The sequence below is a fragment of the Bos mutus genome, chromosome 28, assembly GCF_027580195.1.
Source record: "Bos mutus isolate GX-2022 chromosome 28, NWIPB_WYAK_1.1, whole genome shotgun sequence".
Lineage (NCBI taxonomy): Eukaryota > Metazoa > Chordata > Mammalia > Artiodactyla > Bovidae > Bos > Bos mutus.
Window position 1 is genome coordinate 36,155,939 of NC_091644.1, and position 14,693 is coordinate 36,170,631.

Here is a 14,693-nt window from a genome sequence, read left to right on the forward strand (position 1 = left end):
CTATCCTATCCCTTTTCCAGAACACTTTAGTACTCTTCAAAGGAAGAGGAAAAGTCAGAAGTTCTGCCAAAGTTAAATTCATATTTTAACCTAGAGAACATTAAACCAGGTGGTAACATACACAAAGGCATTCCTCCATTTTCCTGGTATGCTCTGTGAGAAAAATTTCTTCCTTTGCCATTGCTTTCTGAAATAAATTATAAAGTAAGTTTTCTTGAAAAAAGATTTCATCTTTCCTTAAACTCAATTCTAGAAAGCAACACCCATGATAGATAATTAATATACCTTAGTTCAGTTCAGTCGCTCAGTCGTGTCCGACTCTTTGCAACCCCATGAGTTGCAGCAGGCCAGGCCTCCTTGTCCATTACCAACTCCCAGAGTTCACTCAAACTCATGTTCGTCGAGTCGGTGATGCCATCCAGCCATCTCATCCTCTGTCGTGCCCTTCTCCTCCTGCCCCCAATCCTTCCCAGCATTAGAGTCTTTTCCAATGAGTCAACTCTTCGCATAAGGTGGCCAAAGTACTGGAGTTTAAGCCTCAGCATCAGTCCTTCCAATGAACACCCTTTAGGATGGACTGGTTGGATCTCCTTGCAGTCCAAGGGACTCTCAAGAGTCTTCTCCAACACCACAGTTCAAAAGCATCAATTCTTTGGTGCTCAGCTTTCTTCACAGCCCAACTCTCACATCCATACATGACCACTGGAAAAACCATAGCCTTGACTAGACAGACCTTTGTTGGCAAAGTAATATCTCTGCTTTTGAATATGCTATCTAGGTTGGTCATAACTTTCCTTCCAAGGAGTAAGCGTCTTTTAATTTCATGGCTGCAGTCACCATCTGCAGTGATTTTGGAGCCTCAAAAAATAGTCTGACACTGTTTCCACTGCTTCCCCATCTATTTCCCATGAAGTGATGGGACAAGATGCCATGATCTTTGTTTTCTGAATGTTGAGCTTTAAGCCAACTTTTTCACTCTCCTCTTTCACTTTCATCAAGAGGCTTTTGAGTTCCTCTTCACTTTCTGCCATAAGGGTGGTGTCATCTGCATATCTAAAGTTACTGATATTTCTCCCGGCAATCTTGATTCCAGCTTGTGCTTCTTCCAGTCCAGCGTTTCTCATGATGTACTCTGCATAAAAGTTAAATAAGCAGGGTAACAATATACAGCCTTGACATACTCCATTTCCTATTTGGAACCAGTCTGTTGTTTCATGTCCAGTTCTAACTGTTGCTTCCTGACCTGCATATAGGTTTCTCAAGAGGCAGGTCAGGTGTTCTGGTATTCCCATCTCTTTCAGAATTTTCCAGTTTATTGTGATCCACACAGTCAAAGGCTTTGGCATAGTCAATAAAGCAGAAATAGATGTTTTTCTGGAACTCTCTTGCTTTTTTCATGATCCAGCGGATGTTGGCAATTTGATCTCTGGTTCCTCTGCCTTTTCTAAAACCAGCTTGAACATCTGGAAGTTCACAGTTCACGTACTGCTGAAACCTGGCTTGGAGAATTTTGAGCATTACTTTGCTAGCGTGTGAGATGAGTGCAATTGTGCGGTAGTCTGAGCATTCTTTGGCATTGCCTTGGTCTGACAGAATGTGGTCCACTGGAGAAGGGAATGGCAAACCACTTCAGTATTCTTGCCTTGAGAACCCCATGAACAGTATAATATACCTAGGACTGCCCAATACATAATAAATGGAAACAAAAAACTGATTTTGGATTAACTATAATTATTCTTACGTCTATAGATCAAAAGTGTGCAGACCTCAAGCTTTGAACTGTAGATTTGGACTAGATCCTAACATAAACAGGATACATATATAAAAATGTAAAGATATAAAAATGGGTACCAGGTAATCACATGGTCATACAAGAAAATCCAAAATAGTCGATTCGTAGCATGAGATATCGGAGAAGGCAATGGTACCCAACTCCAGTATTCTTGCCTGGCAAATCCCATGGACGGAGAAGCCTGGTAGGCTGCAGTCCATGGAGTCGCTAGGAGTCAGACATGACTGAGCGACCTCACTTTCACTTTTCACTTTCATGCACTGGAGAAGGAAATGGTAACCCACTCCAGTGTTCTTGCCTGGAGAATCCCAGGGACGGGGGAGCCTGGTGGGCTGCCGTCTCTGGGGTTGCACAGAGTCGGACATGACTGAAGTGACTTAGCAGCAGCAGCAGCATTAGATATGGCACCCCACTCCCGTACTCTTGCCTGGGAAATCCCATGGATGGAGGAGCCTGGTGGGCTGCAGTCCATGGGGTCACTACAAGTCAGACACGATTGAGCCACTTCACTTTCACTTTTCACTTTCATGTATTGGAGAAGGAAATGGCAACCCACTCCAGTGTTCTTGCCTGGAGAATCCCAGGGATAGGGGAGCCTGGTGGGCTGCCGTCTCTGGGGTCGCACAGAGTCGGACACGACTGAAGCAACTTAGCAGCAGCAGCAGCAGCAGCAGCAGCATGAGATAGAAAAGTATCTGATAAAATGAAAAGATGCTCCTAGTATACTACTAAACAAACAGGTTACCAAAAAAGCATCAAGAAAAGTTAGATTTTTATAAAAATGTACATGAGTGTGTGTGTGCATGTGCATATGCATGAACATACTTATTAGCACTTTTTGTTTCAGAAGAATAAAACCAAAACCATGAATAGAAGGCTATAATAAAACCTCAACAGTGGTTAATGATGGGTAGTAGGATTATGAATAATTTCTATTTCTTCTTTTGCTTAACCTTATTTTATAAATTTTTAAAAATTAATACGTGTTACTTTGGTCTGAGAAAAATAAATTTTACATTTCAAAATAAACTTACAGAAATACAAATTAAGAGTACTGAAGCAGATATTTAAGGCCTGTTTCTCCTTCCTCGCCCTAATGAAAATACCTTCTCTGGAACTCTCTGTAGAAACCTTCAGTGATCCAAAGACATGGTGCTATCCTATCTTCCATTCTACAATGAAAGACTAGTAACTGTACATTTAAGACAGATTCAAAGAAAAAAAGGAAAAGCCATCCATCAGAACCTCTCTCCTCACCTGGGCGTAGTGTAAGAGCTTCTCGGTGGCCTCAGGGTCTCTGTTCCAGATGAGGTCCTCACAGAGCTGGAGAAGCTCCTTGTGGATGTCATCATATACAGGAAGGCTTCCAGCATTCACTATTCCCATGTCCATACCAAACTAAGGGCAATAAAAACAAAAATAAGGATTTCCAGTGATACTCTAAACCAGGGATCAGTGACTCTTTCTGTGCAGGACCAGATAAAAAATACCGTAGGCCACAGCCTCTGTCACAACCACTCAACTCTGCTGACATAGCATAAAGGCCGTCATAGACAGAATACAAGTGAGAGCGTGTGGCTTTGTTCTAATAAAGTTTTATTCACAGAAAATGGCAGCAGACCAGGTTAGTTTGTGGGCCAAAGTCTGCAAACGCTTGCCGTAAGTAAAGGCTGGTGTCCAAGGCAAACAGGTGTTCCACTATACCTTGATCGCATGGTACAGGAAAACCCCATGCATTGCCTCTCGAATGGCTTCCATTCCTCGGAAGGAGAAGGACAAGTTGGAAAGACCACCGCTTACTTTGGCTCCAGGCAGCGTTTCCTGGAAAAAATTTTAACATATGAAAAGATTTCCCTAGTTTGCCAAAAGCAGCAATCCTGTTCCTTAAGCTTTTTAAAATAAGAATGGAAAGTAAAAAAATATATAAAGTCCCAAGTAAATCAGAACTTCTTAATATTGGAAATAAAAGCAAAAATAAACAAATGGGATGTAATTAAACTTAAAAGCTTATGCACATCAAAGGAAACTATTAGCAAGGTGAAAAGGCAGCCTTCAGAATGGGAGAAAATAATAGCAAATGAAGCAACTGACAAACAACTAATCTCAAAAATATACAAGCAACTCCTACAGCTCAATTCCAGAAAAATAAATGACCCAATCAAAAAATGGGCCAAAGAACTAAATAGACATTTCTCCAAAGAAGACATACAGATGGCTAACAAACACATGAAAAGATGCTCAACATCACTCATTATCAGAGAAATGCAAATCAAAACCACTATGAGGTACCATTTCACACCAGTCAGAATGGCTGCAATCCAAAAGTCTACAAGCAATAAATGCTGGAGAGGGTGTGGAGAAAAGGGAACCCTCTTACACTGTTGGTGGGAATGCAGACTAGTACAGCCACTATGGAGAACAGTGTGGAGATTTCTTAAAAAACTGGAAATAGAACTGCCTTATGATCCAGCAATCCCACTGCTGGGCATACACACTGAGGAAACCAGAAGGGAAAGAGACACGTGAACCCCAATGTTCATTGCAGCACTGTTTATAATAGCCAGGACATGGAAGCAACCTAGATGTCCATCAGCAGATGAATGGATAAGAAAGCTGTGGTACATATACACAATGGAGTATTACTCAGCCATTAAAAAGAACACATTTGAATCAGTTCTAATGAGGTGGATGAAACTGGAGCCTATTATACAGAGTGAAGTAAGCCAGAAGGAAAAACACCAATACAGTATACTAACGCATATATATGGAATTTAGAAAGATGGTCACAATAACCCTGTGTACGAGACAGCAAAAGAGACACTGATGTATAGAACAGTCTTATGGACTCTGTGGGAGAGGGAGAGGGTGGGAAGATTTGGGAGAATGGCAATGAAACATGTAAAATATCATGTAGGAAACGAGTTGCCAGTCCAGGTTCGATGCACGATGCTGGATGCTTGGGGCTGGTGCACTGGGACGACGCAGAGGGATGGTGTGGGGAGGGAGGAGGGTTCAGGATGGGGAACACATGTATACCTGTGGCGGATTAATTTTGATATTTGGCAAAACTAATACAATTTGTAAAGTTTAAAAATAAAATTAAAAAAAAATAAAATAGGAAGGCAGACTAAAAAAAAACAAATAAATAAAATAAACGTAGCAATTTGATGAAAAAAAAAAAGAACTTCTTGTACCTAGACACAGACTACAACTTGGATATCAGGGAGACACGAAAGCAATGCTTCATTGTTTTTCCTACTATAATCTCCCTAAGGGAAAAGAAAAACTTCTGCTTTATCTCTGTGTACTTCTACAGTGACCATGATATGGCTACAATACATGGTGAGTGTGACATAAAGTATTTGCTGAATAGGGATTTCCCTGGCGGTCCAGTGGTTAAAACTCTGAGCTTTCACTGCAGGAGGCAGGGGTTCAATCCCTGGTTGGAGAACTAAGATCCCGCATGGTCCAGCTAAATATATATGCGTGTGTGTATATATATATACACACACACACACATCTGTTGGATAAATAACAGAAAAAGAAAGAAACACTGACAGATAAGAGAAGGAAAACCAGAGAGGACAAACAGAGAAGTTGGTTATTCACGAGCTACTAGAAGGCTTCTATAGCCTAAAGGAACAATCTCCCTAGTTCACTATAAACCTGACTAATTTTAAAAGGACAAAAGGAAACTGAGGTCCCCACCACACCTTATGACATATGAAGCATTAGCGTGCATGTAAAACAGGAACTCTTACTTCCTGTTAGATAGGGTACAGACTAGTTCAAGCATCTTGGGAGAGAGAGCTGCCTTTATCTACCACTGGACCCAACCCTTCCGCTTCTGGGTATATGCTATAGGGAACCTCACGAAGAGATACATACAAGAGATGTATACACACAGTTTTGTTCATAACTTACCCAAACTGGAAACAAACCAAGCGTATGTCAACTACAGAACAGTTAATTATGGAAAAGGTAAATGATGGAATATTATACATTAGTAAAATTGAACAAAGCACAACTACAACACAGGTGGAGGAAAAAGGCATAAGAATCTTAAGAGTCTGTTTATATTAACATGAAGTTCAAAAATATGCAAAACTAACTATACTATTTCTACAGTGAATTCTTGCTATTTGTGGTACTTATGTTTCATGAGTCACTGCAAACACTGAACTGGGGCATGCTGAAAACCACTGCTCTCACAGGAAGTGCAGGGTTAGGTCTGTGAAACTCTGGTCGCAAAACTGTCATCACTGATCAACATATAACCCTGTTTCCTATGTGTCCATTTACAGCTATCTTGTTTAATATATACTGTTGATTCCCTAATGTTGTGCGCTCACAGCCCACAGCATGACAATTCATGTCTAAACAAAGTCCATCTAACAAACATTTTCTCCATGAAGCACATCACAGCCTTTGTGCACACAGGAACACAGGGCAGCACTTCACCATAGTACGCAGGGGCTATCCAAATACAGAAATCAATCAGCAAAATTTTAAAAAAGCTCAAAAACGTGAAAAATGTGGCACTAAACAGGCCATGAAAAGGGTGCTTGTTTACAGAATGAGGACTGAACCCAGGGATGCAGGGCGTTGCCTCTGTTAACTCATCCGGATCACAGCGGTCAGGCACTCAAGAGTTTTCACCACTCTGCACATGTGCGTGCCCGTGAATGACTGCAGAAGAACAGTTAGTATTGATTTTGGAGTCACAAATAATTTTCTCTTTTTTAATAATTTTATTTATTAAATTTCTGGCTGTGCTGGGTATCTGTTGCTGCTTGGGCTTTCTCTAGTTGCTGTGAGTGGAGGCTACTCTTCATTGCAATGCATGAGCTTCTCATCGTGGTGGCTTATCTTGTTGCTGAGCATGGGCTCTAGGGTGCACGGGCTTCAGGAGTTGCAGTACATGGGCTTAGTAGTTGTAGCTCCCGGGCTCCAGACCATAGGATCAATAGCTGTGGTGCACAGGCTTTGCTGCTCACCAGCATGTGGGAACTTTTTCTGGACCAGTGATCAAACCTGTGTCTCCTGCATTGGCAGGCAGATTCTTTACCACTGAGCCATCAGGGAAGCCCACAAATAAATTTTAGTGAGTAGGTAAATTTGCAAATAAAAAACCCAGGATAATTCAGATTGACTGTGTATATAGAAGTGTTAAAATCATATAGAAGAGTAGCAAGCAGTACCATAAAACTCAGAATGAGGTGTAATCAGAAAGGAAGAGACATGGGGCACTTTCCATTTCCTGTTTCAGGTCCCAGGTGGAAGCTACTATATGCCTCATAATCATTTATCAAACTCTGTATCTTTTATATATCCCCCAGTGTGTGTGTGTTTTACATCACAATATAAAATAACATAGAAAAAAATTTAAAAAGCTCCTAAATTTCAGAAAGCCAATTTGCTACAAGAATAAGAATGTCAATATTCCTTGCCAATAAATATATATATGTGAGCTCAAGCTATTCACTGAAGCCATATGATAAATCTAAGCAATGTCTTGGATAGAAAGGAGAAAAATGTTCATACTTACTTTAATGACTTTTGTTGCATTGATAAAATTAACAGCATACAAGTTATGTTCTTCCATCCCAGTACCAATGGTGAGGATATTAGGGTCAAAGATGATGTCATTTGGATTGAAGCCCAGTTTTTTCAAAAGGAGATGGTAGGCCCGGGTGCACACTCTGATTTTGGTATCTGTTTCTGTTGCCTGGGGAAGGAGTAAAAATGTAATTTGAAATAGAAAAATGAGGTGTTCTCTATGAAAACGGAAGGACCATTCACTTGTCGAAAGCACTTAGGTACCAATGCTTGGATTCCATAGAAATCCAAATGCCAAACAGCCTTTAAACATTTATCAAATTATCTCAGAGGAGGAATTGGTTTAAAGTCCCTTTATGTTTTCATCCACACAACAGCTATAATGCTTCTGTAAAAATCAAATCTCACACACACACATATGGTATATTAATATATAGGTTTCTTAAAAAGACACAAGTGATAAGAATTCAAATAAATGACAAAATTAGTGCCCCTCCTCTCTGGACCTGCCTGCACTCACCCAGGCTTTCTTGGCCCTTCCTATAGTAAGTCTACACAGATTCAAAGATGTGCATTTATTACCCACCTCCAACCCCACCCATCACAGCATTAGCTAATATAATATATTTCCAAACAGTGACCCTAGGAAGCCAAGCACTGACTCCAGCAAAGCCCAACCCACTGATGCTTCCTACCTCCCTCAGAATCAGGTCCCGCACCTCCAAATTTAAGGTTTTATTTTTACAGAAGCAGTGTAGCTGCTGTGCTGATGAAAACATCTCCCCCCTCATCTACTCCACTCTCCCCACACCACTCCTTTGATGTTCCTGAGACCCACCAAGCTTGTCTTCCCTCAGGGCCAGTGTGGGAAGTGGCCACTATCTATTTCTATCCATGGCTGCCACTGCCTGGAACACACTGTGACATGGCAGCACTCAGGCCTCTGCACAAATGTCCCCTTTTCAGAGAAGCCTTCCTTAATCACGATCTCTAAACCAGTTCCACCACCGCCTTCTGCCTCCTCCACCCCTCTTCATAGCATCTCTCCTCCTAGAAATTATTTTCCATGTTACAGAAAAACCTGAACGAACTTTTTAGTCAACCCAATATGTTTATCTGGCATGTTGTTTATTGTTTTTTACTTGTTTCTTTAGATATGATTAATTGGACTAGAATCAGTCTTGCTGTACCCCCAGAGCCGAGAGCAGTGCCTGCCAGAGGATGTGCTCAATATTTCTGTTGAATGAATGAATGTACCTCTGACTCAGAGCATTTCTGAACTTTGTCAGGGAAACTGTCTTCAGGTCAAATTTACAATCTCAATGCAAGGCTTATTCAGTGAATTACATGCTGAATGATTTCTGGTTGCAGAAAAAACAAATTTGCTCTAAAGAAAAAATGAATACTTGCTATCACTACAGAATTCCGAAAAAATAAGTAACATACAATTCTGAGTAAATATGCAAAATGTTTTTGAAAAATGGCCAACACCACTGAATGAAGTGTTGAGTCTTCCAAGCTAACTACTTGGAGGCAGGATACCCTTGACTGGATGTGAGTGCTAAGAGCGGTCGAGAAGCAGTTCCTGATCACACACATCTTCACCTCTAAGGGGAGCTCTCCAGGGGCCCACCGGGAGGAGGGGTGAGGATACTCTATGCAGTTCAAGGACATTTAGTGAGGCCCCATCCTCCAGAGAAAGGCATGGTGGTGGTGGTGGTGTTCAGTCACTCATTCATGTCTGACTCTTTGCAACCCCATGGACTGCAGCACACCAGGCCTCCCTGTCCCTCACCATCTCCTGGAGTTTGCCCAAGTTCATGTTCATTGTATCAGTGATGCCATCCAACCATCTTATTCTCTGACGCCCTCTTCTCCTTCTGCCCTCAATCTTTCCCAGCATCAGGGACTTTTCCAAAGAATCGTCTGTTTGCATCAGATGACCAAAATACTGGCTCTTCAGTATCAGTCTTTCCGGTGAATATTCAGAGTTGATCTCCCTTAAGATTGACTGGTTTGATCTCCTTGCTGTCCAAGGGACTTTCAGGAAGGAGTCTTCTCCAGCACCACAGTTCGAAGGCATCAATTCTTTGCTGTTCTGCCTTCTTTACGGTCCAGCACTCACAACCGTATGCGACCACTGGGAAGACCATAGCCTTAACTATACGGGCCTTTGTTGGCAGAGCAATGTCTCTGCTTTTCAAGACACTGTCTAGGTTTGTCCCTGTATGGAACAACTGATGGGCTCAAGATCGAGAAAGGACTATGACAGGGCTGTCTACTGTCACCCTGTTTGTTTACCCTATAAGCTGAGCACTTCATGAGAAATGCTGGGCTGGACAAGTTACAAGCTGGAATCAAGATAGACAGGAGAAACATCAACAACCTCAGACATGCAGATGATACCACTCTAATGGCACAAAGGGAAGAGGAAATAAAGAGCCTTTTGATGAGGGTGAAGGAGGAGAGTGAAAGAGTCGGCTTAAGACTAAATATTAAAGAAAACTAAGATCACGGCAACCAGTCCCATTACTACATGGCAAATAGAAGGGGAAAAGGTGGAAGCAGTGACAGATTTCCTCTTCTTGGGCTCCAAAAACACTGCAGACAGTGACTGCCACCATGAAATCAGAAGACGACTGCTTCTTGACAGGAAAAGCATGGTGAGAGGAACACAAAAAAACTCACTCAGATCTAGGCTTCTGACTGCTCGCCTACCTTGGTGTTCTTTCACAACTGGTCTCGTTGGTCTCTAATCTCTCCCTGTTCCTGTGGCTGCTCAGGTTAGAATTCACCTCCTGCTGGGGATGTGACTTAGCAGATCACAGGTTCTAGGGAACAGACCACAAGGATGGGGCTCTGTAGCCCCACTGCTCCAGGCTTTAGGGAAGGTGGGAGACTCTCATCTTTCTTAACTTCTTACTTCTCCCTTCAATTAGTGATAAAGTTAAGGTTAAAATCAACATGTGAGCCCAGAAGAAAGTGGTCAAGAGCAGGTCACCTAGGGCTGCCTTTTCATCTTCAACTTCAGTTATCCGTTCACCAGAGGGCCAAACACAGGTCTAGGTTCTAGGTTAATGGCCCAGCTAAACTCATTAACTGAATAGGAACAGGGGTTTGGGGCTACCAGTGCTGTTACTATTTCATAGTAACCTAGTTGGGTTGGTGAAGTGAAGTGAAAGTCGCTCAGTCGTGTCCAAATCTTTGTGACTCCACTGACTATACAGTCCATGGAATTCTCCAGGCCAGAATACTGGAGTGGGTAGCCTTTCCCTTCTCCAGGGGATCTTCCCAACTCAGAGATTGAACCCAGGTCTCCTGCATTGCAGGTGAATTCTTTACCAGCTGAGCCACAAGGGAAGTTGGGTTGGTAGGTCCTGGTCATTTCTTTCATCTGAGTCATGAATCTATCACTAGGTCAGAACCCAAGCAACCATCAGCTCCATAAGAATGAGGTCTTTTCAAATTGTTCTCCCAACACCTAGTACACTACTTGCCACATTAAAAGAAAGCAACTACCATCTGTTGAATAAACAAGCAAATCTCAGAATGCAGTTTCAAAGGACAGGCCTTTGCCATAAGCATATCAAGCTAGATTCTCCAAGATTCCCTCTGTCCTGTTCTTCAGCCAGGGTGGTGACACAAACATGCTAATAAGCCTCAAGGCTTGAGGATTTTACAGATCCAGAAGGCTCTCAACTCTGCTGGCACATTTGAGTAACCCAAAGGGATTTCTGTTTTCTAATACTAATACCTGTTCCTGAACCTCACTCAAGACCAGTTAAATCAGAACCCTGAAATGAGACCTAAGTAACAGTATTTAAAGAGCCTCTTAGTGATCCTAATGTACAGCCCAGGTGAGAACCACTGATGAGTGAGATGCACCTTCTTAGGCTGAGTTAGAAGAAACCCCAGTGACAATACTGCAAACCTAAGGGCCAAGGTGGAGAAGGCAATGGCACCCCACTCCAGTACTCTTGCCTAGAAAATCCCATGGACGGCGGAGCCTGGTAGCTGCAGTCCATGGGGTCGCTAAGAGTCAGACACGACTGAGCAACTTCACTTTCACTTTTCACTTTCACGCATTGGAGAAGGAAATGGCAACCCACTCCAGTATTCTTGCCTGGAGAATCCCAGGGATGGGGGAGCCTGGTGGGCTTCTGTCTATGGGTCACACAGAGTCGGACACGACTAAAGCGACTTAGCAGCAGCAGCAGCAAGGGCCAAGAGGGAGGAATAAATATCTTCTCTCTAATTTTACAATTTACTAGGTTTATCTACTAGGTGTATCTACTTAAGCTGTAGGAAAGCTAGATAGCCATCAGTAGGTAGAGGCTTCGTTAATAAATCCACTGCTCAGCCACAGCATGATTATCAGACACTTAAGGAGAAATAAGATGAATGTAAAATAATTTTTTTTATTTATCAAGGCTGATACTATGAGAAGGGCAAAAAAAAGGATCAAAGACACCCAGATACTGTGAAAATGCAAGCTAACAAGAAGCAGAGAAAGAATGGACCAACTTAAGAGGCAGCTTAAAGGTTTCAAATGACTGAACCAGCTTAACATGGGACAGGGAATACAGCAGGGGCCATTCTGCTGCCAGAGTTCAAAATGGAAGTGGTGGAAGAGACGCACATGCCACCATCAGACAGGCACTGACAAGTCAGAAAGAAAAAGGCTGAGAAAGGGAATTTTCGAAGGGAAAAACAACATGACAAGAGACATCTGGGCTTTACAAAATCACTGAGGACATAGACTTTGTTTAGAAATCCTTGGAGTGGCTTCTCTACTGTAGTTAACGTGTGAACATGAGCTGAAGGCAAGGGTGAGGACACCCAGAGCCCAGGGAGAAGCAGCAGCCTGAGGGTAGAAATGGAGGCAGGGGATGAAGCTCAGGGGACAGCACTGAGCTGGGAGATGCGAGGTCGCCTTGGAACGTCTCCCGGTTCACTCCTCACCTGAAAGAATGGAGGCTGTGCCCCTGGCAGAACTCACACTTGAGGCAGAATGTGGATGCTAGGAACTTGGGATTAACGGGGAAATGGACAGGATTTCAGACTTGAAGTCAACATTGAGAGGCAACCTGGTGAGGAAAAGAGGACTGCATTTTCCCATCAGCGTTTTGTTTCTCAAGTTCATCTGATGGTCATAACTTGGCCAGGAACAGCATAGTTGCTCCTGGGTTGGGGGATGTGAAAATGAGTTTGGCTTGGAGTCCATGGCCAAGGGTGGGAGAAGGAAGTGGAGTGGGCACAGGTGCTCAGTGCCATGGACGGAAGGACAGCCAGGAGGGGCCCTGGGGAAGCACAATGGAGAAAGAATAAATCTCCACAAGTGGGATTTGGGGGCAGGGTGTGTGTGTTAGGGGAGGGGTAACAATGGAGGCTGCCCAGAAAAAAGGGAAGTTGAATAAAGGGAAGTTTCTCCATTAGCTGAGAATTTCTGATTGCTTAGATTTGACCTTGGAGCCAACTATGAAGAGGCAATCTGCCACGCAAGGGATTGGTGTAGACAAAATTGCAGGGAGAAGGTTCATAAGTTGCTTTTTCTAAGGCACTGTTTTCAAATACTATTGAGAACTTCACAGCCGATGAATCAGGCCAGCCAGAGACAGGCTGGTGACCAGGCAGCAGCAGAGCCAACCTGACTGCCCAGTGACATGACACTGACAAAATGCAATGCTGTTGGCCCTGTGTGTGTGTGCTCAGTTGTGTCCAGCTTTTTTGTGACCCCAGGGACTGTAGCCCACCAGGCTCCTCTGTCCCTGGGATTTCCCAGGGAAGACTACTGAAGTGGGTTGCCATTTCCTTCTCCAGAGAAGGAAATTCTTAGTACACATATCAATCCCTGGAAAGAGCAGAGGATGGGTCTGCTTTAGTACCTTCAAAGGGAAAGCTAGGAAGCAGATACAGTAGAAAGAGACAGCTCCCAGGAAGAACAAAAGAAGACTGACCTACTATCTAGAGATGTATTTAAAACAAATACCCCCAAATATTAGGTAAGACCTACAACCTATCTAGATAAGACCTATAACCTGCCAGGAGCCGGCGAGAGACATTCCACTCCTGACAAAGGTCATGAGGAAGGAGGCTCGGCATACGCAAAGGCGGGATCGAGCCTCAGGAGTCCCCCCGGATATTCTCGAGCATCTTCCCCCAAAAAACCAGAGTCTGCCTACTTTGTTGCTTTGTGCTCTCACCTCTGACTTTACTGGGGGCTGTCCCCCACCACCATCTCGCTCTCACTGACAAAGAGTTAACTTACAGCTCCAATTAATAAAGTGCCTGGGCAACTAGGAGTGTTTAAATCCAAACCCCTCAGATAGCCTGACAAGTTTACCCGGACTCCTACAGCTATGCATACGATTGTTTACAGTCTCCCAGTCTCGAGAGGCACAGGAAGCTTAGAGCCTCTCAGAGAGTTAGAAACTGTCAGAATAAACAGTAAAGGATTTCATTGATGAGCCAATGCTTGTTGCCAAGTTTTCACATCCCCTGTATTGTATCCTTGAATGTGTATTAATTAATAGTTGGTATGTAGAAAAAATAAGTAGTGGCCTTGGTGTTAGAACTTTAGACCCTTAAGGTAATAAATGCTTTCCTTTGTTGTAAACCCATTACACATCCGCCCTATAGAAATGCAATTTTATCTTTGGAAGATGGTGCCAAATCTTAAAATAATTACTCTTAGAGAAAAAAAGTCTTTGTTGATAAGTCCCTGTCAAGAGTCATAAAATGTTAATAGGCCTTCTGGCCAGAAGATGTAAATCACCTAAACCATTTGTATACGATAAACTTGCAGGAATGAAACCCTGGTTTTTGATAAGGATCAGAGACTGCTGACTTTGCATCCCCTATTATCCTCTATGTGTAACTTAGGGTATATAAGCCCCTGTTAAAAATAAAGCTACGGGCCTTGCTCACCAACGCTTGGTCTCCCCATGTCATTTTACTCCTTAACTTCCAGCTGAGTCTCCATCTGGAGCGCGGATATCCTCTGCGACCATTTATTTGCCTGGGCTTCTAAGACCCACTCGAGAAGGTGTCTAAGGTGGGGCACCTTCCGCTCTTCGAGAGGGCGCCTGCGGCCTTCGTGGTCAGAGCTAACCTGGTGTCACGGGTTATATTGATTTTCCGCGTAAACCAAGCTACTCAGCCTCTTTTCTCCACTGAATTTTCCTACTGAGCTATCCTCATTCTATTACTCTTTATATCTCTAATTAACATTTGAATAGGTCGCCTAAGCCGTCTCTCCTTCGAATACCCTGGATCAGCCGGGGCTGGACCCCAGCAATAACCTATCTAGTTTTGCCTTCCTTTTAACAGGGCTTCCCAGGTA

The 14,693-nt window shown here is 43.1% G+C and overlaps 1 protein-coding gene across 6 annotated transcripts in view; it reads right to left on the reverse strand.

Annotated features, from left to right (window-relative positions):
- Positions 1–14,693, reverse strand: part of MTR (5-methyltetrahydrofolate-homocysteine methyltransferase) — a 129,657-nt gene that overhangs the window by 52,746 nt on the left and 62,218 nt on the right. For all 6 annotated transcript variants that reach the window (XM_070364872.1, XM_070364871.1, XM_070364873.1 and 3 more), the window contains 3 exons: positions 7,341–7,520; positions 3,497–3,613; positions 3,050–3,190 (listed from right to left, as the gene is read on the reverse strand). In XM_070364872.1, the coding sequence (XP_070220973.1) occupies positions 3,050–3,190; positions 3,497–3,613; positions 7,341–7,520 (438 nt within the window). The remainder of the gene's footprint in view (positions 1–3,049; positions 3,191–3,496; positions 3,614–7,340; positions 7,521–14,693) is intronic.